Below are 26,832 nucleotides of genomic sequence, written 5' to 3' on the forward strand. Positions count from 1 at the left end.
TGGTGTGAGGGTTGTACTTTTTGAAATGACCCGATGCAATTGATTACAGTAAGCAATATTTCTGTTTGCAGGCCTGGCTTAAAAAATGAACAAGTCTGTTTTGCTGGTTTTGCTTCTTGTAACCTTGCTGGTGCTTGACACTGACGCGTAAGTCCCATGGTTTATGATCATAAACGCGTTGTTCTGTGCCAGCACCCACGTTAAAGGTGTAACATAACATTTTTGTCACTGATACTGCTATAGATGGTGGTCGCGTCGTCGCCGTAGCTCCCGCCGTAGATACTACTACAGGCGACGAAGATATTACTACTATCGCCGGCGTCGCTACTACTGCGGAGACGCAGAGGCGGAAGAGGGAAACGAACAGCTTGAAGATTCAGAGGGTAGGTTTTTATTGCTTGGAATATAAGCGTTCCAGCTTGGTAAAAAAAATCTCTTGCACGGGGATATACATATACTGTGACATCGCATGGTAATTAAGGGGAAAATTCACAAAAACCAAGACATAACAAGTACAGCATAGTATGCAGTATATAACGACATCTTGTGCAATATTATAGAAGGAAACAACAATGACTTTGATGCACCGGAAGAACAAATGACCAAAGATGTTGAGGACATAGTTCAGGAATTGGACAGCAACTAACCAATGCCCGACGAGTAAATTGTCGTTTGGTTTCCGGCAAAGTGATGTCAAATAAATTTTACGTTTAATGTTTAAAAGTTCCAATCGAGTGAATTGAATTTAGCACAAAAGTGCCCTTAGATATAAGGTATTAAATTCTCCTGTTCGGCCAAAACAAACACAGATTAGCCGTAGAAAAACAGCCATCTCTCGTGATTCAACTAACTTTACTTTGTGAAAGCAACAAAAAATATCAAATTACTTGTCGAAGTTGTAGCCAAACTTCGCATTTAATTTTAATTCAGTATGCTACGTATTTGTAGTTGTATGCTACAAACTTCGGTACGTCGATGGCAAAACTATTTTTCTGAGCGTTCTGTCACTAACTGTGTAGTTGCTAATTGGATAACCGTTTACACACGGCAACTGGCAGACAGTAAGCAGTGTTCGGAGTTCATTAACTTTGAGTTGAGTGGGACAGGCGTGTTGAGGAACAAAAAACATATTGACAAACCATTTGTCAACGACGTGATTTTGTCCACAAAGCTTTTCAGTTGAAAGTGGGCGTGTTTTGGCCGAGGAAAACTGCCGAGCCGTTCGGTTCCCTAAGAAAACAAATATCTGGCAGGCCCGGCAATATTTGAATTGGAACGTGGTGATTGTGCGACATAACGGCACCATTGTCGCATCTGGCCTCGCGCAACAAAGCCCTTTGTTGCGTAATTGTAGTTGCCATTAATCTTTGCTGTAGCGGGATATGAGCTTTTCCGTCTGTTCAAGGCGTGTACCTGAAACCACAAATATTTAAACACAAACCGCGCAGGTTAAGAAGAGTCAAGCTTCTGTGGCTTGTGTCGGTGAACGGGTTCTTCCTGCCGTAACGAGCTGTAGGTTAAACTAAGTAAAACTATATCTGTGAGTTACGCACGTGCATAGTGCAGCTAGAAGGCAGAAAACCCAATTACGATTAATTTTGTTGCATGGTGCTATTGGCAGGTAAGAGGTAACAATGTAAAATATTACACTGGAGCGAATATATATGGCGATGATTTTGCTTAACTTGTATCGGTGCCTGGAACCAGTTATAGGAAAGAACCAAAAACGTAAAATCTTCATATTTATCGCAGGCAACGATAAGTTGCGTAAAAAATGACAGAGACGCTAAAAAGATGCCCACGAAGGCTAACAACTGAGCAAACATGAGTTTCGAGAGTAAATCTTCTACATGTGTTTTCTAGCCCTCCCCGTGTCATTGCTAAAACACACTCCTTACTTAACTGCCGTTCGGTAACAAAGCGCGTACGCCGTTGGCACGGCAACGTAAGGGCGATTTTGGTGCCGCGAATATTCGTTCCAGGCGCAAATCGCCTTGCTAAGTCAACACGGTTCGGCTGTAGGCCTGCGAACATACGATCGTTACACTTCAACGATTTTATGACGACTACCGTCTAATAGTGTTGATCAGACAACCAGACAAGTGCTATTTCCAACCCAGGCCGATTGAGATTGAAGTGTCAGATATGCTTGAGCTAACAGCAGCTCTTCTGGCATTGCGGAATTCCAGGCCAACGCAACAGCATTGCGATTGGACTCTTTTAGGGTAAGGGATTTTTGGATGTTGTTAGAAACATATAGGTCAACTTGGCATCTGAACTATACGTTTTTAGTGCAAACTACTGTAAGCTTGGGAAGTACAGAGAAAATACTTCCATACGCGCGAGTGTGTTGCATTCTTGTGACACTGCACAGTGGGTTGTCATCTCAACTCGAATTCAAGTTTTTACCTCCCTTTGAATAAGACTACATAACTGTATTTAGATATCAGTCTTGTTCGGACAAGATGATCTCTGTCTTCGGCAGAGGTTGATCATTAACATGCACGTCAGACCTAGGTTGCCTTGGCAACAATAGTCAGCAACGCAGTGCCTTCTTCGTATGGAATCGAACGACAGGCAACAGTGCTAACAATGCGGTTCCCACGGATTTTGTGTGCTGGTTGATTAGGCGCGCTTTTATCCTGTTGTTGGTGCTTTAAAATCGTGCAGATAACCAAATTGGTTGTGGTTGTGTCGCCTGTTATGTGAGATAGGATGAGATAGTAGTTGTACATTTGGGAGTTTCACATCTAAGCGTTTCGTAGCACGTATGTTCGATATGTTTGTTCAGTTGATCGTCACTGTTGACTACGTACTGTAATATGTATATGCCCTCAGATATACGGTTCATGGGACTTGTGATTTAAACACTGTTCGCTCACTAACAAGTCAAGGGTAGTCTATTAGTGTATTTGGCGAGTTGCTTTTGTGATGATCGTGATTTGAAAAGCTTCAAGTGTTATTTAACAGGCGTCAGATCAGCAATGCTAGTAGATTGTGAGCAGTACAAAAGCGCTAACATCAGCATCTGAAAAGTTACATGCGACACGCATTTGAAGCCAAGTAATTCCTTAGTGGTATTCAGTCCCGGAAGCTTAAACAGCAGAGAAAGTGTTGGTCTTGGTCGGAATTATAACACCTCGCGAAACCAACGTAAACACTCACGCACCAACTGTTCGGGGCCTGTGTGCCCCTTCCTCGACCAAGCACACTCGACCGCTCGACAAGTGCTGAACGCAAATCGGTTTCTGCGTCATCCTGAGCGCTCTCTGCGACGACCCCGCATAGATTGGGGTGCTTTTCATTGCGGCAAGTTGTTCCCTGATTGGAGCGGCCACAAGTGGGAAGGAACGAGGTTAGAAGAGCGCTACGAACAGCCAAACTTCGAAGTGAGGAGATTCTTTGTGGTTTCTGGCGTAAACACGACAGAGATATATAGTAAGCTGGACTTTTAGGCCACGGCAGTGAAATAGTTAGGGCATGGTTTAGTTCGGTTTAGAACTTAAGAATATGTTGGTAAGCTGTAAGTTATGTTGTTGTGGTATTACTTTTTAGATACACTGATTTCTTTTTTGTTATGACGATTTTTGGTAAATATAAAAATGTGGAAGTTGGCACACTTAAATATTTGTGAAGCTGAATTCATGACTACAACATTTTTCCACAGGAAAGCCCAACATTGGCAATTATGCATTTATTTTGTCTAAATTGAACGTATCAAAATCTGTAACCGACAAAACAAATATCTGTAAAATATTCTGAGAGAATTTTCTGTTACTGATTTGTTTCGAATCACCCGCGGCACGAAGCTGCGCTGCGTCACTCAACCATGACGAAAAGTGGTGGAAAAGCGAAAGAAGACTTCATGGATGTTGAAATGGAAGGGGTATGATCCAATAAATTTATAAACATATGTAAATATTCGTTTATATCAACATAATGTTGAAATACGAACGGCGAATGCAATGAATGTTTTTTGTTATAAACGTGTCAGCATCTTTAACGCAATAATTTGTCTGCTAATTTCCCAATTTCGATTCACACATTAGTAACACTCAAATGCATCGTAAACGTACGCCACTGCAGCGAAAGCAGAATGCTTGGATACCAACGTGATTTTAACGGACGTACACAGTAGCGTATTTAAGGAGGAAGGGGAGGCATTGGGTCAGATTTCCACACAGTATGCAAATACATGGCGAAGTAACTGCAGTCAAGTTGGCAATGTTGCTCTGCAATTAAAGCAGATTATTAAAGCTCTTGCACACATTGACAGGCTTAGATTGGCTTTACGTGCACACAGAGACAGCGGCAAACTAGAAAGTGAGAGGAATAAATGTTTAGTAAAGGGAATTTCCACGCTTTATTGTTGCCCTCGGAATGCTTCATTTGATATCTCACTAAGTCTGTGGAAGTTGTTGTGCGAAAAGTAACAGCTGAATATAATTAATCGGAATTGCTCTTCTGGCACTTAGTTTCTAAAGTTGACTGTTGACATAACCCTGAAGAAGTCTCGCCGGATGGCAGACGAAATGTTGGTTTCCAATAAACACTTTAGAAACTAAGTGCCAGAAGAGCAATTCCGATTAATTAGTATGCCTGGCAACAAAAATAGCAGTATAGCTGAATATAAGTTGCGTAGTTGCGCAGCTACGTTTAATTTAAACACAGTAGCTTAATTTGTCCTGCAATCTTTATTACCACAACCCTGCCAGAAAAACCGTACAGCAGATTGAGCTTGTCGTTAAACAGTTTGAAACGTATCTCTCTTGTGGTTAACAACCAATAGAAATAGGAATACCTGCGTTGGCAAACATACTGGCAGGGGCAATTACCATACAATTTCTTCACTACTGTTGTTGATATACTAAACTAAAGGAAACCCGGTCCGTAAATACATCGACAATTATTTGCGATCCACAACGAGTTAACCGCGTTTAAACGGCTTTGCATCTTTGTGTATTCATCGCGATGTAACATTAAACCATGACGATTTTGGAATTTGTAAGAAGCATCCTCAAGTTTGGGTGGAAATAATTGTATCGCAACTGTTATTCGCCTTATGTTTTAATGTTGAATAAACTTGGTTGGTATGTAGTCATTAGATGACAGTATCCGTGACCACAAATGATTCCCCCTGCTCAATCCTAATTACGCTACTGGACGTGCATTGCTCTGTTACATAACATATAGCCTATACTCAACTTCATTGCAAAAAAAGACAAAAGTCCTCTTTTTAGTCCGATTCTGACGCGGATCCGCAGGAAATGTCTTCGGACGATCCGAGGCTCGAATTCATTCAAGATTTCGTGATGTCGGTTTTGAAAGTTCGCCTCGACAAATGGAAGAAGTCCATTGCTGTAGACGAGAATCGCCAAACAATTCAACGATTCTTTGACGATCCGTCCTTACTTCTACTCATGTTTTCTGCACCGGTAGGTTTGTACTTGGCTGTTGCCGCGCTAAGTTGCGTCAATGTAAAATGTGTTGAAAAGTGCTGCGTATTAGATGATAACGCAAAAAAATATTTGAGTTGTTATTGTATGTTCAGAAACATGCTAATATATTCACGTTCGGTAACACCTTGGTTGTTTGCAGTAATAATATGCAGTGCTAACATTAATTCTCCAAAAGTTAGTTATTTTTACTGTAAATCACACAAGATTTAAATATGGTTAACAACTATCATCAATGCGCTGTAATCAATACAAAAAAATGTGTTACAGATTGGTGGCGCTGTTACGATATCACGTGAGTTCAGTGAGGCGATGAAAAATAAAACGGTTTATCTGATGCGCCGCCGAACAATTCCGATTCAGCGCGACAACTTCCGAAGTGTGTTGGTGGTTGGAGATTTGTCGAACACCACATTCAACCACCTGACCTCATTCGTTCACGAGGTAAAAACGTTTTAATCGCTTCGTTTTTTTTTTGTCGTGGCAGTCCTGAAAATGGACTTACTGTTGAGTTATTTTGTTTTTGTTGTGGTTTTTATTTAATTGATTTAATTTTTATTGCTATTCTGTTTTCAGACAGAAACTGAAGATGCGAAATTAATATTTCTTTTTTAAAGATGTTATACTGGTGTGATCGTCTTTTTTTCCTTTTGGAGCTCTAGGAATGTTATTGTAAACTGTATTGAAATTATGTATTAATTTGTGCGCATTACTTCACATTTATCATTTATCCTAGATCGCTTTCACGTTGCTTGGCAACACCGGCAACCATTCCGCATGGCCCGGTGTGGTCTCCGATGATGTCACACGTCACGTAAACGCCCTAATTGGAAAAGTCGACGTATCAGAGGGACTGGTGTCGGGTCGAACCGTTCTACCGATGCCGGTGGAGAGTCGAGGTGTCTTGGATGAATCGGATGAGGGAGAAGGGATTAGCGGAAGAGGAAGCTCGGCTTCACAGAGCAGACCAACCTCAAGTGGAAGCTACTTCGACAGCGACAAGTGCGTGAATAAATTGGTGGTGGTGGTGATGTTGGTTTTGTTTTGTGATTGTATCAGGGTTTGTTAGTTTTTTTTATATTCAAGTTCATTGGTTGCTGTGGTGTTATACATGTTATACATATATTAAAGAGTGTGTTTTGTTTCTTTCTTAATGGTTAAGTAAGAGACATGCACCCAGTTCCTGGCTATATATTCGTTGTGGTCTGGCACTGAGAAAATTTAGTGTTTTTTCGTCAATACATGCCTGAACTGTCCACGTGTATTTTAGGTTGTATCGCTCGCAACGACCAGTAATCCATGCCATCGAGTCCACTGTGATCGAATGGGCACACCAGATTGAGGGGGTGATTAGACAAGACTCGTCGGAACCTCTTCTGGCCGGCCGCAACCCATGGCCTCACCACGAGCTGAACTTCTGGAATGCCAAAGCCAAAAACCTTCGGTAAAGTTTAAGGGTATTGAATGTTACTTGTATTGCGACATAAATATCAAATTAATTATTTATTTAAAAGCTACGTTGTGTTGTAAACCGCCGATTTTGAATGGCGATTAACGATTAAATCAAATTTTTCAGGCATATTCAAGATCAACTCGACAACCCTAAAATTGGAAAAATGGCCAAGCTTCTTCAAAATTCGGGTAGCAGCTACTGGCCGACGTTTCGTCAGCTTTTTAGAGATGTAAAAAGATGTAAGTTTACGTAACATCCGCTTTCACACAACGAAAACGTTGAATTTAAATTAGGTTTTAATTGCTTGCACGCAGTGTAATGTATCTTGAGACGTTTTATGCAAAAACAAAAACAGATTTAGCAATGCAATTTATCATAATATAACGCAGAAGATTGTCATTTATGTTTTTACCAAGTCGAAGGACTGGTGCATGCAAACCTTACCTGATTTTTGTCTTTTCAGCATTGGATGAAGCAAGTGATGTCAACAGTCATCTCCAAGCTCTCAAATCTCTCGTCGAAAACATGGAACAAGGCAACTTTGACGAAATCCGTCCTTACCTGACCGCCACCATGCGTGTTGTGGAACTTATCTGGCAACATTCACGCTATTACTGCAAGGCACCTAGAGTCATTGTACTGCTGCAAGAAGTCAACAACATGCTGATTGACCAGGTGCCAGTCTGAAGTAGATAAGCGGACTAAGATATTAGCGCTTTGTGGGTTGTAGAATCGACATGATGCAACATTTGCGTTGGATTGCACTTCAGCTTTTTGTCAAGAAAAGGAAAGCATAGCACCTAATGATAAACATTATATTCCGAAGTAATATTTTTCGTTTGATTTGATGCTTAAATTATAGGATGGCGTTGTGTAACTCACGTATAACCTGTGTGACACCTTCCGAAACATAAAAAACTCGCCAGCTGCTTCATACTTTTAAAACAATCGTTGCCGTGCGCGTACTATTTTGCAACATATTATATAGGCCCACGCCTACATTGCCCCCGACGAAATTTTCAAAGCGGAGGTTGAGGACGTCCAAGAGAGACTTGAAGTTGCAATCAAAGTCTTCACCCACTTCCACGAGGTCTACGATCGCACAAAGCGCCGCCTAGCGGCAAAACCGCGTAACGGTGGCGTGTCCAAGGACTGGGATTTCCCATCCAGTATGGTCTTTGCCAGGGCTGATGTGTTCCTTGGTCGAGTGAAGGAAGTGAAGGTATAGAATTACAATAGGTTTAGACCTCTTCAAACAAACACATTAGAAAATTTTGTGCATAAGTTTTATGTGAGATGTATTTTTCTGTTACTAAAATAAAGTCAACCGAGCAGAGTTCAAACACAAAGTATAATTTTTCTTAAGTGTTTTAGCCAGTACAGAAACTGACGATGCCGTTTAGGCAAAACTAATATTTTATAGTAAATATCGCACTGTCGCCAATCGTCTGCCAATCTTTGTGAGTAATTTGGCTACCGACAAGGACAGAACCGCTCGTACCATAAACAGAACAGGTTAATTTATGTGGTCTTTATTACATTATCCCTTCAGCTGAATCAACGTAGCTTTAACACGGCGAAATATTTGCAGAGTTTGTTTGACACTTGTGTTGAAATGGGTAAACTCGAAAAGTTGGAATTCGGAGGAATGAGGGGCAGGTCACTGAGCGAACAAGTTGCTATTCTCCATCAAGAGTTTACAGACAGCTGGAAGGTGTTTCGTGAAAGCACTTACGACAGTCTCGACCAGAAGAGCGAGGTGCCAATTCTTTGCTAAATAAATAATCTCAGTAATTTTTTTTTTGCCAAATAAAATAAAAACTTAATCTGGTATCTTTTGCGCCCGTATGCCTTACTTTGGATGTGTGTGCGTGTAGGCGGAGTTGCATGAATGCCTGTTACTTTCTACTGTCCCTGAACTATATATTAACCGTTCTCCACAGGAGTTTTTGAAAGACTACGACGAATTCCAGATGAAAGTTGAAGAACTAGATCACAGGATTTCAACCATTATTCTTCAAGCTTTTAACGACTGCTCCGGTATTGAGGCAATGTTTAAGGTATAATACTGACAAATATAGTAAAAAATACATGGTGGAGATTTTATAAGATATGTCATGTTTTCCCAGCTGCTGGCCATACTTGGTCCACTGCGCACCAGACCACGCATTAGCAAAGAAACTGGGCAGATATTCGTCGTTCTGTTGCACGAATTTGAAAAAGAGCTTGACAAGTGCAAGGTAAAACTTTGCTTCATACCTTTTTAATACGGTTATATAACACTTGTATGAGGGTTAAGATTTCCATTCAAAAATAATGCATCGATCACCATGTTTTTACCTGACACAGCTCTTGTACGATGACTTTGTCGTTACTTCGGATGGTGCGCACAGCAAGAACATGCCTCCTGTGTCTGGCGCTATCCAGCGGCTGACTCAACTGCGCCATCGCATCGAGACCCCGAAAGAGCAGTTTAGATTTTTTCAACACCCGTAAGTTACCTTGAGTGCTGACCACATACATGAAAAATAATCTTAACTATTTTACAGAGCATTGAAATCTGAAGAAGCAACAAGAATTTTTGACAAGTACGACGAGATGATAAGACTACTCAAAGCGTAAGTATACATTTAAATGTAAATATTTTATGTGACGACTTGGGATACTGTATCAATACGTGAGTACAATGTATCAGCAAAACTGAACTTTTAATCTTTCCGTTACGTTTGGTGGCATAGTTACGAGGACGACGCTTACGCTGAATGGAAAACGACCGCAGATGATGTTTGCAACGTAAACTTGGATCTTCCCCTACTTCAAAGACACCCGCACTCGAATCTCGTCACTGTGAACTTCAGTCCAAAGGTATAAGATCAGGCTGTGCGTTGTCCAAAAACACATTAAAACCTTGCGTGTCTTACTATAGTTGGTTCCTCTAAGCTAGGCATGATATTACTTTGAGGTGCACGCCGCGGGATCCGTAATTGAATGTTTAGCCCAAATTTTCTTCTTCAGCTTGCGTCCGTCCTACGCGAGGTGAAATACCTCAACACCCTTGGTGTGGACACAATTCCCCCAAACGCTGCTGCTGTTTACGAACGAAACGAAACTTTGTGGAAATATCACGCGAATCTTGAGATTACTACCTCACTTTACAACAAGGTAAATAACTGAATCATCTTATTTACTGTAGTTTTTTATGAACTAAGTTAAAACTTGATTTTGACGCAAAAGAATGAGACGCAAATGTGGACGCGACGTTTTGTCTAATTAGTACATTGTAGCGTTCCTCAATAATACTGGTGCCTGTCAAAAACTCTCGAGCCATTCTACCGTACACTACAGGTAAGAGAGAACGTGATAGGTGTGGAGATGCCTTTGATCGAACACCAACTCGAAGAAATCGATTCCCAGCTGAAAGAAGCGGAAGACGGGACAAGAACATGGGACGGAAAAGGTGCAATTCAATCTTTAAAACAAACAAAAGTGCTTAAAATAACTCACCTTTTTCCTTGGTCAGAAACGTGGGATTACATCAGGAAGTGCTACGAAAGGGTTCATGATCTCGAATCGAGAGTACAGAAGTCCAAAGACAATATCAACAACATGCATAACATCATGGCTAAGGTGCCAAATTTACCCATCAATTAAACTTGATCACATTTCATTTGGTGTTTTCAATGATTCAATTTCGTCGCATGCAAGTTGGTAGGTCCAAGGCCTTGTCAGAATTTGACATGACGATTTTATCTTCAGTGGTGTGAGGTACCTCTTTTCGAGAGGAAAGGTGACAAGAAAGACATCCTCCTCCATTTGGAAGATCGCGAGGATCGTTTGGGCAAAAGATATGTAGCAATGCACGCCGATGGGGAGCAAATACACAAACTTGTCAAGGTAATATTCAAAATCACCATCGATGTTTTTTTGTACTTGTCTTGAAATTTAACAAGTAATTATATTAATTTTTTTGAAGTAAAAAAAGCTTACACAATTTATATTATTGGCTCCACTTTGCCTAAAAAATACCGTTTGCCGACAATATTAATACAGGCTAAAATTGTTGCAGGAAAACGCCGAACACCTTCAAGCGGATGTTAAAACGGAAGCATGGGGACACTATCTGGAGTTTCTCGACGACGCAGTCATTGACGGACTTTTCAACGCCATTTACTGCTCTCTCAGATACCTCGTACAAAACACAGGTTTGCTATTGTGTGATACGACAACATGTGCTGTTTTTTATCTAGTTTGACCCATACACTTTGCATTCCCCTAAATTAAACAAAAAAGGCTTTCCCAAGTTGTGGTAACATGACAAGATGACAAAAGTTTATTTTCCAGATAACAGCCAACATCCATCGCCTCTTCTGGAGTCGCATCTCCTTCTCAGCGCCCCAGATGTTGTTTTCAATCCTCCTCTTGACTACGACATGAGGGATGGCTTTTACGAGCTTGTAGAGTCGATCGTGAACGAAATTTATGGCGTAAGCAACTCGTAATTTTCCAACCACATGTTTTGTTACAAATTAACAAACATTTACGTTGAAAAAATTTATGATCGTTTAAATTTCTTTTTATCGTATGTTCACTTTGTGTTGATATAGATCGGGTCACTGGTTGAGCGCATAGCCCCACACGCAGGTCGAGCCCACTACGTTCCCGACATGGAATCCATGCTTGAGTTGGCCAATATGAGGAGTGAAGTTTTAGACAGAACTCAGAATGTGATTGAGAGTGCCATTGAATACCGGGCAACATTCGATAAGTGAGAAAATTACTGGAAATCAAACTGGTCATTAGCCTTTAAGAGAATAAATTTGCAATTATGATTAAAATAATGCGGGCTGTTGACCGATTACAACGAAATAATTTATTCTATAAATAAAGATTCAAAAAAAAATAATATTTTTGCGGCAGGTATGCTTACCTTTGGGTTGACGACCGCAAGGAATTCATGAGACAATTCCTCTTGTATAACCACGTGTTAACCGCTGAAGAAATCGAGGAGCACGCTGAGTCGGGTGTTCCGGAATCTCCCCCAACTTTGGAGCAGTTCCGTAGTCAGATCGACACATACGAGATTCTCTTCCAAGAAGTGTCCGCACTTTCTGAATCTAGAGTACGTCACGTTGCAGTTTTTAATACCACAACAGCAACTACACTTTAATTTTCTCCACACGGGTTTTCTATTCCTAACCTTTTTACTATAAATATCCTTGTTACTTTAGGTATTTTCTTCCTGGTTCCGCGTTGATATTCGTCCTTTCAAACAATCCCTCCTTAATGTAATCAAGCGGTGGAGTTTGATGTTCAAAGAATACCTCATGACTCACGTGATTGAAAGGTAAATGGAACACATTTCTAGCGATATTCAATGTCAACATGATGGTTAAATTAACCTAAAACGTGTTCCTTGCTATTAACAAGCGTCGCTATTATTACAGTTTGCAAGAATTGGAGGAGTTTATCGCCTACACCGACACCGGGCTACAAGGAGAAGTCCAAGAGGGAGACTACGATGCGCTGGTGAGGATTATGGCTCACCTAGTGGCCGTCCGGGAACGACAACAGGTAGATGGCATACTACGTAAAAGTAGCACGCAGAATATGACGCAGAAAATTTTGGTATTCACAAGGCGACCGATATGATGTTCGAGCCTCTGAAAGACACAATCGAGCTTTTGCACTTCTACGAGCAAGAACTGCCCGAGGAAAGCCACAAACAGCTGGAAGAACTTCCAGAGAAGTGGGATTCAACAAAGAAAAATGTAACTTTATTGTGTTATCACTAGAATGTTCTCTAATAGGTTGCCTATCACCATGGGGCGCAACCCTATTATGACGCCAAATAAAATTATGCGGTTGAGAAACACAAAGTACTCACATCCATTTTTCAACAGGCGACTACTGTTCGTCACAACGTCAGTCCCCTACAAGCCCACGAGGTATCAGTCATTCGCAGGAGGTGCCAAGCTTTCGATGTCAAGCAACATCACTTCAGAGAGCACTTTAGAAAGTATGTCGCTAAAACCGTCTCGTTGTCCTCTTTGAACTTTAACATCCGATTTTGTTGTGATAACAGACATGCGCCATTCCTTTACACGTCCGAGAAACCATACGTCACTTTGGATCAAATCGAGCGAGAAACACGTGACATGGAAGAAGAGATGAAAGCCCTTCAGGTAATATTATTAGTTTATATCTTGAAATCATTTACAGAGAAATATGCATGTAACAATTTCTTACTTCAGACTTCGGCCGATTTGTTTGAAGTAAACATGCCTGATTACAAGCAACTAAAAGCGTGCAGAAGGGAACTTAAACATCTAAAGGTGGGAGTTTACAATCAATCATCGAGAACGTGTTCCTGTTTCAAATGCTTATGTGCAATTTACACATTGTAATGTTGCTGTAATCTTCAATATTTCTTGTAGCAATTGTGGGATATGATCATCCTTGTGCGAACCAGCTTAGACGACTGGACACTCACTAGTTGGCGCCAGATCAACGTGGACGACATGGATATGGAACTTAGGCGCTTCCTAAAGGACATCAGAACTATTGACAAAGGTTAGTTGCCGGTTTTACAAACTTACACAATATTAGCTCAAAACTCTGTAGGTAAAATTATAATCCATCAATTTTTGTGGTATATAAGCATATTACTAAACTCAGAATGTCGACCGTGGGATGCTTACGGCGGTTTGGATTCCATGGTGAAGAATATGATAACCTCTCTACGTGCCGTCGTCGAACTTCAGAGTCCGGCTATCAGGGAGCGCCATTGGCAACAGCTAATGAACGCGACTGGGGTTCGATTTGAAATGGGAGATGACACGACATTAGCTGATTTGCTTGCTCTGCAACTCCACCGCGTGGAAGACGAGGTTTGTAAATGTTATATTTTCAAATGTTCCGCTGTGTCTCGCTTGCAATTTAAATAGAATGGAACTAAGTGTATACATTACTATACTATAACTAACGTAGTACTGTTTCATGCAATGGCAGGATTGCCCCACTGTGAAGGTCCTTAATTGGCGATCACAGGTATCGTTTCGAGATTAAAAGCCTGTAAACCTAATGATCATTTAAATGATTTTTTTGTTAAACTGTAATATCCGGGAACATTTTGTTTAAAGGTTAAGAGCATCGTGGACAAAGCAAAGAAGGAAATGGGAATTGAGAAGGTATTGCTGGAGATGAGAGCAACCTGGTCCACTGTAGAATTCCAATTCGAACATCACCACACCACCGGAACCGCTATGATTGCGTCGGACGAAGAACTCATCGAAACTCTGGAAGATAACCAGGTGAAAATAGTTTGTTTCAATGTTATTGCTGCAATAAAACATGCCTGGCTGCATCAGTAATATTTTGTTCAACGTGTTAGTTAGTACATACTGTACATTTACTTGGAACTTTTAGGTGTATTTCACAAATAACGAACACACGTTTTGGTTTAGGTACAATTACAAAACATGCTCATGTCCAAATTCGTGGAGTACTTCCGCGAAGAAGTGACGACGTGGCAGAAGAAACTGGTTACGGCCGATACCGTGATTCAAGCCTGGTTCGAAGTGCAAAGGACTTGGTCTCATTTGGAAAGTATCTTCATTGGATCAGAGGTAAGACAACGAAAAGCTCAAGAACCCGCAACAAAGGTTTATCTGCCGTAAAACAACTTGCATTTTGGGCATGAACTGATGATACAACCATTTGCAAAAGCTTTTGAAAATGAAAGCCCACAGATTTCTGAATTTTTACTAAGTAAAATTGAACGTAATCCCCGTAAATGTTATTGTGATTTTTGGTTTTGCCCACAAAACCAATCATGTACAACACACGTTATTTTGTGGTATAGGACATTCGATCCCAGCTTCCAGAAGATACGTTGAGGTTTGAAAAGATCGACCAAGACTTGAAGGAGCTGATGCAGGAATCAGAGAGGGTAAAAAATGTCATCGAATCAACAAACAGACCTGGACTGTTTGAAAAGATGGAAAATCTTCTGGAAAGGTAGGAAGTAACAAAAATTTACTATACATAAAAACGTTTTGCAGACACTTTTATTGGCGTATTTTTATCAGACTTTCTATTTGTGAAAAATCGTTGGCGGAATATTTGGAAAAGAAACGATTGATTTTCCCAAGGTTTTATTTCGTGTCTTCTGCCGATTTGCTCGATATTTTGTCGAAAGGAACTCAACCGACGAAGGTATGAACGCTTTTCAAGTTGCCGATACCGTGTTGTCGCCATAGCCTGGAATAAAATATCTTTTATCGTTGGGACTTTTTAACGTTGCCCACTGTGCTAAAGATCACTCGGCACCTGCGCAAACTTTTTGACAACATCAATAATCTAAAATTCGTCGAGGAAAACGGGGAACCGACCAAGGTTGCGGTGGGAATGTACAGCAAAGAGAACGAATACGTGGAGTTTGACAAGCCTTGTGAACTCGTCGGCCAAGTAAGAGAATTTTTTCTTAAGTAACTTAAAGTTACATATAGGAACACATGATTTTCAAACCAATTCCCTATTTTATATTGTTACTTAAATTCGTTGTATTTGCTGGAGTTAAAGCGATTTATCATAACTTTTAGGTTGAAGTGTGGTTAAACCGACTTCAAGACACACAACGCAGCACCGTGCGTCATCAGATCCAGGAAGCTGTTGTGGCTTATGAGGAGAAGGCCAGGGATTTGTGGCTGTTCGATTACCCGGCACAAGTCGCACTTACTGGCTCCCAGATATGGTGGACAACCGATGTGAGTTAGAAGGGTTTTTGATCATATCGATAATTGTTACAGACCTTTACAGTTACTACCCCAAGTTAATACTTCTTTAAGATGTAATCAGTTCAAGATATTTTGTATATTTTGAGCATCGTTGTCCAAACATCCCGACTTTCGACACACAGAAGTCGTTTAGTAATCACACTGGTCAATATTTAAGGTGGGAATTGCATTTGAGAAACTCGAAGAGGGATTCGAAAATGCGATGAAAGATTACAACAAGAAACAAGTGAACCAACTGAACGCCCTCATCAATCACTTGTTGGGAGATCTTCACCCACTTGACAGGTTACACAATCTTCATGTCACTTATTCTCATAACATAAAATGCTAATTTTCTTATCAACAATTTGTCATAATTGCATTAGATCAAATATTTTATGTCTTATATACTCATCATAATACTTTACCAATGCTTTTATATATATACAATAAAACAGCAATCTCAAAAGTCACTATTTTCCGTGAACAGACAAAAGATTATGACGATCTGCACCATCGACGTCCACAGTCGTGACGTAGTGGCCAAACTTATCGCCGAGAAGGTGATATCGTCTCAAGCGTTCACGTGGCTTTCGCAACTGCGTCACAGGTGGGACGACGACGTCACTCATTGTTTCGCCAACATTTGCAACGCACAGTTTCGTTACCAGTACGAATACCTGGGAAACACACCTCGGCTTGTCATCACACCTCTCACTGATAGGTACGATTATAGAAAATAGATTTATCTTTCAGGGCAACATATCACATGAACCAAGTGGTTCAACTTTACATTATCAGATGCTACATTACCCTCACCCAATCTCTAAACCTCACTATGAGTGGTGCTCCTGCTGGACCCGCCGGAACCGGAAAGACCGAAACAACGAAGGACTTGGGAAGGGCGCTCGGCATTCCAGTGTACGTGTTTAATTGCTCCGAACAGATGGACTACAAAAGCATCGGCAATATCTACAAAGGTTTATCCCAGACCGGAGCTTGGGGATGCTTTGATGAGTTTAACAGGATTGCGATTGAAGTGCTTTCTGTAGTCGCTGTACAGGTCGGTCCGCAAAACCACACTTACAACATAGCAGTGTGAAGCATTATAGAAATCAAAATTTTTGAAAAATGTTTAGTTTTGCTATACTATAAAAATGTATGGGCTTAGTACCCTCCCATAGGTTTGCCATGATCAATCTATCAAAGCAGTTGAACTTCTTTGACCTCAAATGTACGTATGATTTTTTTACATGGAGTTATCCGTTTTTGTGCAGGTGAAAATGATCCAGGACGCCCTGAAGGCAAAGAAAGAACGATTCATGTTTTTGGGAGACAACATCACACTTTCACCCAGCGTTGGAATTTTCATAACCATGAACCCTGGATACGCTGGTAGAACCGAACTTCCTGAGAATCTTAAAGCTCTTTTCCGGTAAGTCCAACGATAAACACCCACCTAATATTCCAATAAATGAATAACTTTGTTTATCTTGAATTTTTTGAATAATGTAGTATTTAATCTATGTTTTAAGTTCAAAATGTATGCACAATATCCAAGACTGTATTGATTTTTGTAAGCTTATGGATACGTTTTGTTTAGACCATGTGCGATGGTGGTCCCAGACACAGCCATGATTTGCGAAAACATGCTGGTGTCCGAAGGCTTCACCGAGGCTAAGCTGCTGGCTAGAAAGTTCATCACACTATACAACCTCTGCAAAGAGCTTTGTTCAAAACAGGTGCAAATAACTCGTATTATTGCGATAAATAAATAGTGATAAATAAATCTTGTAGGCAATAAATAAATCATTCCATATTATTTGGAAACCAATACGACTAACATTTACCTTTTCACTTCTCTATATAGTATCACTACGATTGGGGTCTACGTGCTGTGAAAAGTGTTCTGGTCGTGGCCGGAACTCTACGTAGGGCTGATCGCCAACGCCCAGAGGAAGAAGTGCTAATGAGGGCGCTCAGGGATTTCAATCTTCCAAAGATTGTAACAGAAGACGTGCCTGTTTTCATGGGTCTTATCGGTAAGCAAGACAAAGCATTATAATTGACAAGAGGTCTGCTTGCTTGTCTTTAGTGATATGTGATTTACAAACAACCTACACCACACACTTTCTTGTTACAGGCGATCTGTTTCCTTCGCTTGACGTGCCGCGAAAACGTGACATGGAGTTTGAAAAATCAATCAAAGACACGATCATTCAGATGAAGCTGCAACCTGAAGACAACTTTATTCTCAAAGTAATCCTGGTTCACTTATACGGACAGTTCTGTCCGTCATTATTTCGTATTTTCAAAACAAATGACCAGGAATAATCTGATCAGGAAGCAAACGTCAGCAAAAAAATATATTTATTTGAAGTATTGTTGATGCTTGTGAAAGATATTGCCGGCAAATATATTTTTAATCACTAACCAAACATTGTCATTTATAGCAATGTGAGGAAAAAATCGTAAGCACCTGCAAGTTGATTTTAAGACACTATTACTATTATGTAAAGGTCGTCCAGTTGGAGGAGCTTTTGGCCGTCAGGCATTCGGTATTTGTGATTGGAAACGCAGGAACCGGTAAGTCAAAGATCCTCCGGACCCTGCACGAAACTCACAAAGCCGGAGGAAAGCGTCCGGTGTGGAACGACCTCAACCCCAAAGCTCTCACAACTGATGAATTATTCGGTTTTATTCACCCAGCGACCAGAGAGTGGAAGGACGGTATGCGTATTGCAATAATGAGTAGCAATTAAATGGAACTAGCTTGTATGTTGACTAAGTGTAGATAATTAATACGGCCGAAAAATTTAAAGTTTGTACTTTTGCGTTCAAAACACCATGTTGACAAGAAATACACTGTGGCCTGAAAGGAAATGAAAACTAAAATCCCTGATTTCCGATAAACTTATGCAACTTTTTGTACTTGTCACTACATTGGTTTTAGTCACTTGACTTTTGTTGACCAATGACATTTCTAGGCTTGTTTTCGAGCACTATGCGTGATCAGTCCAACATCACGCACGATGGCTCTAAATGGATTGTACTCGATGGTGATATTGACCCGATGTGGATTGAATCCCTTAACACTGTGATGGACGACAACAAAGTAAAAACAAAACGTATTGTATGTTTGTAACCTCGCTGGTCACCTTTGTTTTGTTTAGGATGTAAATTTGCTCTTATATTTTTGTCGTATGTTTGATAAGAATTATAAATTTGATTGCAACTACCTGTTTGTCCCTTTTCAGATGTTGACACTTGCCAGCAACGAGCGAATTCCACTCACCAACTCGATGCGTCTCCTCTTTGAGATTTACCACCTGAAATCAGCCACGCCTGCTACTGTGTCACGTGCCGGAATATTATTCGTGAATCCACAAGACCTGGGTTGGAATCCGTAAGTGAACGTGAACGATATATTGTTGTTTGTAAGTCGTATTGTGACTGTACCTACCTTATTTGTGCGAATGATTTGCCAGTGAACGGCAGAAAACGTTCGTTATTTTTTGCTCGCTTCAGGCCTGTTACGAGTTGGATCGACAGCCGCTCTGTCCAATCAGAGCGCGCCAATCTTACCATTCTTTTCGACAAGTATGTACCTACCTGTCTGGAGGCGATGAAAGGGCAGTTTAAGACAATTACACCGATTCCCGACAACACAATGGTTCAGGTAATCAACCAAACTTTTATAATATAAATTAAGTGATTTTTTATAAACCGTGACAATAGCTCATTTGTATACCACTATATACAGCGTCAACACTTAATACTTATAATTATCTCATTGATGTTTTGTATTCAGACACTCTGTTACCTTTTGGAATGTCTCATTACCCCGGAAACGGTCCCAGCAGACTCCCCCAGAGAACTCTACGAGCTTTTCTTTGTTTTCGCCGCAGTGTGGGCGTTTGGCGGAGCCACCTTACACGACCACGTGGGTTTTTCTGCATAGATAACAAATTTTATCACCAATAAGCTATTAAAATATAATGCAAGATCAGGTGAACAACCCAGTTTATCCAAATATCTACGTATTGCCTTAAAAACAGAACAACTAAGTATTCCAGATATAATATAAACATCGTCATGTGGCCGACATTGTTAGAGTGAAAATGCGAATTACTTATTTCGTTTGACGTTAATATAAATTCTGATTTACAAATGATTTTTGTTGCAGCTGACGGATTACAGACTGGAGTTCAGTCGTTGGTGGGTGAAGGAGTTCAAACACATCAAGTTTCCCTCGACCGGAACTGTTTTCGATTTCTGCATCGACCCGAGCACGAAGAAGTTCGTACCTTGGTGCGAAAAAGTACCGAAATTCGAAATGGACCCTGATCTGCCGATTCAGGTAATGAAAAATTTGTGAGTCTAAGCTGTGAGTCTAAGCTGTAGTGTAGTGCAGGATGTAACGTGTTAGTATAAGACGTAAGAAGAAATAAGTCCTCGACGATATTATCCATTACTACTTTTGTCCACAGTCCATCCTGGTCCATACATCAGAAACGACCCGCATACGGTATTTCATTGATCTCCTGGTAGCGAAAAGTCGTCCGGTGATGCTGGTGGGCAATGCAGGCTGTGGAAAAACTTTGCTTATCTCGGACACCCTCAAGCAACTCACGGACGACTATATGATCGCCAACGTTCCTTTCAATTATTACACAACGCCCGCTATGCTGCAACGTATGGTTTAAATTTTATCATTTTGTACCTTGTAGGATAGTGGGTGAAATGATAGCAAACTTAGCAAACTGACAAATTTCACCAGGGGTAACACAACATTCAATATTTTCATTCCGATATCGACCTTTTTCTAACGCCACTTGTTGTGCGTGACACAGGTGGAAACATCACATTTGCCAGATTACAATATAAAATAACCTTGTGTCAAACGCATTTATTGCAATGAATACATGTTTCGCTAAAATCATCCTCAGTTCTTAATTTGTTTAAAAAAGAACTAAGGATGATTTTAGCGAAACATGTATTCTTTACAATAAATGCGTTTGACACAAGGTTATTTTATATTGTAATTCTCCAAGGGTAACACAAGTTTTTTCACAACTTTCCCTACGTTTATCAGACTCTAAGAAATGTACATTGTACGATCACAACTAACCCAATCGTATGTACCCATAATAATTATAGGATAGACTACTTGCATATAAACTATATGGTACACATTGAAGTCCTCAAAGTCTAATCCATAAATATTTACATACCCTGTAGGTCTACTGGAAAAGCACTTGGAAAAGAAAGCTGGTCGGAATTATGGTCCAGTAGGAACGAAAAAGCTAATTTACTTTCTCGACGATATCAATATGCCCGAAGTTGATACCTACGGGACAGTTGGACCGCACACCCTGATACGCCAGCACATTGACTACGGACACTGGTAAGGCAGCACATGCAGCAAAAACGTTTAAACAAAAACATCGCACAGTAATTTTATAATTGCAGTCAATTGATAATTCGACTGTGGGACCGAACCGTGTAAAAAAAAGTAAACATGTTTTTGAAACAAAACTGTTGTATTGTTTTGCGTGTGAACGATATCATTAATTTTGCTCTTGTAGGTACGATCGTAACAAGTTGGCACTCAAAGACATTCACAGCACTCAGTACATTGCGTGCATGAACCCAACTGCTGGCAGTTTTACCATCAATCCTCGTCTGCAGGTCAGTGACGGACTGTAGTTTAGTTTCAAAATGTCAAAATTCTGCCAAATTTTCACTAGAGAAAACGGGATGTGTCGTAAATCGTTTCTCTTCCTGTGTGCTATATGAGTCCAGAATAGCCGTCAAAACAAAATCTCGTGCTGTAATATGACATTTACATTTTATTGACAATGAAACCACAAAGTTCTTTTCAACATGGTCGTCGCTACTTTTATTCCACAGCGCCATTTTTATGTAACATACTGGTGGAAATACAATTTATTGTCGGGGCATTTTTAAGTCAGTAAACTACAAACCATATCTGCTCGTCCTCAAGCCCTGTAATTAAAAGCACTCGGTAATATTTAGCATAAATATATTTTAAAAACTGACCTGGGAACTTACTGTACGGGCGGCAGGTCATGGTGTTTAATCATAGAAATAGCAGTCAAATCATAGAATAGTGAAACAAATACTCCAGTATACACGACCTTAATACAATCCAAACGCACCCTAAATAATTCAAGCAACAACGAGCAAAACCTTGGATGGGTTAAAGTTGACATTATAAACTGTTCCCTATAAAATAAACCATCGTTACGTTAAATGAACCCAGGCAATTTTGGAATGTTATCAAAGGCACAATTATAGTGAGTGTTTCAAATTTTCCCAGAAGCAAGAGCCAATGCAGCCGCATACATCCCTCTATATGTGGCACTGACATATGAGTCACTAAGTGTATCATGCATCAGTAAAGCGACTTCCTTTGCGCTTCTGCGCCACACATCTGCTTGTTGTGTCGTTCAAAAAACACATAAATCTGCCAATTGATTCACATGTTGCTGCTTTAAAAATATATTGTAAATTTGCATTTTGGAATCTTTCGGAAACTATATACTTTTCTTACTAAAAAATAATTTCAGTTTCAGCACATTTTGCACATTGGCCTGTTTAAAAACATTTCAAACGTAACACCCGATATAGTGGATCATACTTAAACAAAAGACAGGAATCATTACCCTAACATGTGGTCTGTATATTTCTAGCGCCATTTCTGCGTTTTCGCAGTCAACTTTCCATCTGCGGAAGCATTGGAAGCGATTTATAGCTCGATCCTTGGTTGGCATTTTAGCGGCGGCTCAGGTAAGACTATAAATTGGCAACATAGTTTGTTCTGTGAAAATTTTGGTAAAAACCTACCCTTTCTCGTAAGAACATGTTTTACGCATCTAAATGTCTAACTGCGGTTCACACCTGCACATACAAACAATTCACAGATTAATAAAAAAACTAGATGTTTTGTTCTTTACAATTATGTGGAACATTTTGCTTGATTTCAATCAGAACGCTTGTTTGAAGTGTTTGTTTGTTTAGTTAAGTTTTGCATGACTTCACTCTACAAATTGCTTTTAATTAGTCACAAACACTAGCAACACTGCAATTGTTGCCATTATATATATGTGCAGGCGGTGAAACTGAATAACGGTATATGTATATATGTTCCGAAACTGCAAAAAGTCAAAAGAACAGATATGTAACATTTAAAATTAGAATGCAGAATAAGGAATGGATTCAGAATTAGAACAAAACAGAATTGTCAGCAAAGGTGAACACATTGCAGTATCAATAGGAGGTTATTTTTACGCTGCACTGAGGGTGTACACCGAAAGGCTATCCAAACCCCTTTGCACAAGAATACGTCAACCTGTCTACGACCAACACAAACTCCATGGATGGTGGGATACGAGAACAATTTCCCATAATTATACCGTGCCGCTGCTGCGCCGTCCCGCACAGGGATTTATTGTGTCATTAGGAACCATTTCACACGCTCCAAACGTTAAAGGCGACCAACATCACAATATCAGGACCGATAAAAATGAGAATGATCGGGCCGTCGTGAAGTTTTCTGGTGGCGAATTCGCTCCTCCTGGCCTGGTGTTATTTTGGGACACGAAGGTGTGGGCAAAAGTGCACGTCTCTTGTTTGGCACTTTGCTTGTACTGGTTTCTTCCTGCCTTTTTGGTGGTTGTTTTGCTGGCGTTTTCACACCCTTTCCGTCAATCGGTGGATGTCTGATGTCTTTTAACTTGTCGCAAATATTGCTGTGAATATCCCGGGTTCGCGTCTTTGACTGTGTTAATTTTGAATCCGATTTTTTCTGGATTGGGTCGGCGATCGAACCCGGACTGTGGTGGCGTTTAGCTTTTTTCATACTTGTATTTGTACTCGCTTTTAAATGAGCTGGTTGAAGGTTCTGATCAGCTTTGCCAGAATGTGAGCTGTTAGAACCTCGATCGACCTGAACTTTTTTGATAATAACTGTGCGTCTCTTCCCTCCGTCGGGTCTGTTAATGGTAATGTCACCACGCAGATTTAAATCAGTCTCCTCCAGCTCAGGATTTTGTGATGCAGTATCACATTTACTTACATCCTCACGTTTTGGGGCGATTTCGTTGAAATCTTCCTCAAAACGCCAGTGACCTATTTTCCGCGTGATTGCCAACACCATCTGATTGTGTTTAATCACTTCTTCCGGACGGTCGCCATTTTCTATAAAGTCGTTTATCAACCGGAGCATGTTCCCGATAAGCCTTTTGGCCAGGTCTTTTATTGCTGCAGCACTTCCTTCGGCTTTATGCATCAAGTTATGTAGGACACCTAGATGCTCTCTCACGTACTGCATAGGTTCCAAACTGGTCAGTTCCGTTCCGCGATTTTCACATTCCAAAACTATGCCTTTGACTTTCTGGTCCAGCGTTTCAAACAGGGCTTTTCTTTTGCTGCCGGTGGGAGAGTTTGGCTGGTGAATATGTCGATGTGGCGATTCGTTTTTCTGCTCGGTTAAACCATCCAACTTTCCTTTGCAACCCTGACAGATCTGGCCCTCATCTAAACACTGTTGGGCCGGGGGAGCAACAGCTTTCGGCAAAGTTTGAGTGCCAACAGATACTTTGTTCGACTGTCTATCGTCCTTATCGTCTTTTACAACAATGTATTTGTATGCGGCTAAAAATGCGTCGCCAGTCATTGTTATCATCTTGGAAACGCGAACATCACTTGGGCCTACGTCGCAGTTGGTTGGCCGAATCATAACGTAGCAGTCTTTAAAAATGTCAGCCATACTTGGCTTCTGAAACTATCTTACTAGTACAAGTATATTCAACACATGAGCTACACGGTCCTTCCACAAACTACAGTTTTAAAAAATAATGGGCTTATTCATGTGCCGATTTGCGTTTTTTCTCACATCATGCTATCGTACTCCGGAAATCACGGTTTGTTGACCAAGTGCTGGGGTTACTAGGTAACTTTTTCCGTCATTTCGGTCACATTTGCGGCTTCTTGAGTACTAGTGTTTTAACATATTGCAGATATTTCATTTAAAACCTCTGCAGAAATGTGCGTATTCGCTGTCTCGTTAGGTGACGCTACACGTTCACCCTGACTGCCTTCGCTGATTCTTCTAGATTATGAGTTAGTTATATCTTTGATTCATTTGTTATAAATTTGATTCATACTTTTGTCGTTATGCCGATATTCTATAGGCTCATCAATTTGTTAACCTGTAATAGCCACCTTTGGAGCACAATCATGGCCTCACTTGTTTAAAAACTATACACCGTTAGATTCCATGTTATACTTTGGCAAATACTTTATACATTCCGAAGACAAAGACTTTGTAACAAGTCACAAATGCATTACACGAAGATTTAACGCTAATACGCAAATGAATTTCCGGTCCTTCTCTTTGTACTGCGGCGCTTGTACACACTCACGCGACGGAAATATTGCACAGCTATTGCCACCATAACAGAATGCTTACATGCGTTGGCGTGGCCGTGGCCGTGGCCGAATATTTATGTCAAAAATTTGTTCATTTGAATGTTTTTTTGATAAAATATTCATGTTTCCAAAAACTTTTATTCGCTTAAACCCAATAAATATTTGGCCGCCACGAAATTTCAGGTTCGTTACGCCACAGCTTACAGGCTTGAAAACTTTTGAAAGTGGTCGAATGGCAAACCCCTTAGGTGTGATCACAGTAGTGTTGCTTTTCCCACAAACCCGGTCTATTGTTGAAACAATTTCAATGACTTCGTTCACTTGTACTTTGCTGGTTTTGATGAAGGGAATCAAGCACGACACTTTGCTTTCGCCTCTGCAGCTGGATCCTCGTCAACACTATGTGGCCTTTTGGTTGCCCGGTTCTCTGCTTCCCTTGTTTTGTTATACGTCGCAAGAAACAACTTTTTGCCTATAAATATGTAATAGTAATTGCTATAACGCTGGTGTTATGAAGACCTGTATAAGACTTAAAAAAACAACAGAGGAAAAATGGATAAGCGAACTGCAGTTGTTCACAGCTATTATTAACCTTTTTTGTTAATGTTGATGCAAAAAATTGCTTTAAATATTAAAATTCCAGGTATGGTGCAATTAAATTGCTTTGAACTGCAACTTTTGCATTTCTGGACGCCCATGCACACATACACGTTTGAGCAGTGCATCCCCTGCTCGAAATGGCCTGTCGTATTTTTTGCCCATGTGGCATGGATAAAAGACTATACTTTTCTTACTTGGTAATTTTATTGAATTTCTATTTTCCTGCTTCGGAGACGATAGTGTTGCTTGCTCTTTCCGGTCCTTCCCGTCAATCAATTCATGTCTATTGCACTTTCCCGCGTGGTAAATGTCGCTGTGTGTTTTCTGGAGATAAATCGGTGATATGTTGGGCGTCGATTTCTTTTCGTCGGGACCAAAGCGCGAACTGATGAGGTCTTTGCTTGATTTTACATACAAGTTTGCACGGGAAAGAGTTGGCCGAATGCCCTCGGCGTTCGCAGAGCGCGTGTGGTTAGACGAGGGATGGATCTGATCATTTTTCATCGCAACAACCCGTCTTCCGCCCTTGAGTCGGTTGATGGTAAGATCATAAAGGAAGTTTGGCCGAGGTTTATCAAATTTGGGGTTTTGCTGCAGGATATGTTTAGCGAATTCGTCGCGACGAACCTCACTGCAAGCCTCTCCAAAGCTCCAGCGCCCCATATTGCGCACTTTGGCCAACACCATCTGGTTGTGTCTGATCACTTCCTCAGGATGGTCGCGATTTTTAATAAGGTCGTTTACCAACCGAGCAATGTGCCAAATCAACCTTTTGACCAAGTCTTTCAGTTCGGCAGTACTGCCTTCGGCTTTATGTGCCAAAATATGCAGAACTTCCAGGTGATCCTTCACGTATTGCATGGGCTCCAAACCAGTCGGCTCCGTGCCTTGTTTTTCACAGTTTAACGTTATGTCTCTAATTTCGCGGTCTAGCCTTTTAAACAAACCATTGCATTCGCTGATAGTTGGACATTCTAGGTGCTGCTGCTTCTTCTGTTGCAACTGTTGTTTTTGTTGCCCGGCAGCATCAGTCTCGAAACCCTTTTGAACGGGAGGTTCAAAATCCTCTTCCGAAGTTTGAGTGCCAACAGAT

At 40.6% G+C, this 26,832-nt stretch overlaps 1 protein-coding gene and 1 long non-coding RNA gene across 2 annotated transcripts in view; both read left to right on the top strand.

The window, feature by feature from the left end:
• Positions 1–72: 72 nt before the first annotated feature.
• On the top strand, positions 73–695 carry LOC145912552 (uncharacterized). Its single transcript, XR_014403305.1, has 3 exons — positions 73–147; positions 244–383; positions 561–695. It is a non-coding gene; the product is annotated as an uncharacterized LOC145912552 (long non-coding RNA).
• Positions 696–3,673: 2,978 nt separating this feature from the next.
• LOC145910926 (dynein beta chain, ciliary-like) overlaps positions 3,674–26,832 on the top strand; it is a 43,615-nt gene continuing 20,456 nt past the window's right edge. Inside the window, exons 1-53 of the mRNA XM_082998147.1 lie at positions 3,674–3,886; positions 5,241–5,435; positions 5,727–5,900; positions 6,193–6,458; positions 6,727–6,900; positions 7,033–7,148; positions 7,373–7,584; positions 7,898–8,131; positions 8,501–8,668; positions 8,853–8,969; positions 9,039–9,149; positions 9,259–9,401; positions 9,459–9,527; positions 9,648–9,774; positions 9,925–10,071; positions 10,255–10,366; positions 10,430–10,536; positions 10,666–10,803; positions 10,976–11,111; positions 11,251–11,393; positions 11,514–11,674; positions 11,827–12,028; positions 12,138–12,253; positions 12,354–12,480; positions 12,546–12,677; positions 12,810–12,925; positions 12,992–13,091; positions 13,161–13,241; positions 13,344–13,479; positions 13,585–13,796; positions 14,049–14,219; positions 14,373–14,534; positions 14,771–14,925; positions 14,997–15,123; positions 15,226–15,375; positions 15,510–15,674; positions 15,862–15,989; positions 16,174–16,407; positions 16,485–16,746; positions 16,961–17,118; positions 17,287–17,425; positions 17,554–17,725; positions 17,827–17,942; positions 18,203–18,413; positions 18,671–18,798; positions 18,941–19,089; positions 19,212–19,362; positions 19,495–19,626; positions 19,870–20,043; positions 20,174–20,378; positions 20,925–21,090; positions 21,272–21,374; positions 22,400–22,496. Coding sequence (XP_082854273.1) covers positions 3,830–3,886; positions 5,241–5,435; positions 5,727–5,900; positions 6,193–6,458; positions 6,727–6,900; positions 7,033–7,148; positions 7,373–7,584; positions 7,898–8,131; positions 8,501–8,668; positions 8,853–8,969; positions 9,039–9,149; positions 9,259–9,401; positions 9,459–9,527; positions 9,648–9,774; positions 9,925–10,071; positions 10,255–10,366; positions 10,430–10,536; positions 10,666–10,803; positions 10,976–11,111; positions 11,251–11,393; positions 11,514–11,674; positions 11,827–12,028; positions 12,138–12,253; positions 12,354–12,480; positions 12,546–12,677; positions 12,810–12,925; positions 12,992–13,091; positions 13,161–13,241; positions 13,344–13,479; positions 13,585–13,796; positions 14,049–14,219; positions 14,373–14,534; positions 14,771–14,925; positions 14,997–15,123; positions 15,226–15,375; positions 15,510–15,674; positions 15,862–15,989; positions 16,174–16,407; positions 16,485–16,746; positions 16,961–17,118; positions 17,287–17,425; positions 17,554–17,725; positions 17,827–17,942; positions 18,203–18,413; positions 18,671–18,798; positions 18,941–19,089; positions 19,212–19,362; positions 19,495–19,626; positions 19,870–20,043; positions 20,174–20,378; positions 20,925–21,090; positions 21,272–21,374; positions 22,400–22,496 — 7,984 coding nt within the window. The 5' untranslated portion in view covers positions 3,674–3,829. The remainder of the gene's footprint in view (positions 3,887–5,240; positions 5,436–5,726; positions 5,901–6,192; positions 6,459–6,726; positions 6,901–7,032; positions 7,149–7,372; positions 7,585–7,897; positions 8,132–8,500; positions 8,669–8,852; positions 8,970–9,038; positions 9,150–9,258; positions 9,402–9,458; positions 9,528–9,647; positions 9,775–9,924; positions 10,072–10,254; positions 10,367–10,429; positions 10,537–10,665; positions 10,804–10,975; positions 11,112–11,250; positions 11,394–11,513; positions 11,675–11,826; positions 12,029–12,137; positions 12,254–12,353; positions 12,481–12,545; positions 12,678–12,809; positions 12,926–12,991; positions 13,092–13,160; positions 13,242–13,343; positions 13,480–13,584; positions 13,797–14,048; positions 14,220–14,372; positions 14,535–14,770; positions 14,926–14,996; positions 15,124–15,225; positions 15,376–15,509; positions 15,675–15,861; positions 15,990–16,173; positions 16,408–16,484; positions 16,747–16,960; positions 17,119–17,286; positions 17,426–17,553; positions 17,726–17,826; positions 17,943–18,202; positions 18,414–18,670; positions 18,799–18,940; positions 19,090–19,211; positions 19,363–19,494; positions 19,627–19,869; positions 20,044–20,173; positions 20,379–20,924; positions 21,091–21,271; positions 21,375–22,399; positions 22,497–26,832) is intronic.

Source organism: Ascidia mentula, chromosome 8, assembly GCF_947561715.1.
Source record: "Ascidia mentula chromosome 8, kaAscMent1.1, whole genome shotgun sequence".
Classification (NCBI taxonomy): domain Eukaryota; kingdom Metazoa; phylum Chordata; class Ascidiacea; order Phlebobranchia; family Ascidiidae; genus Ascidia; species Ascidia mentula.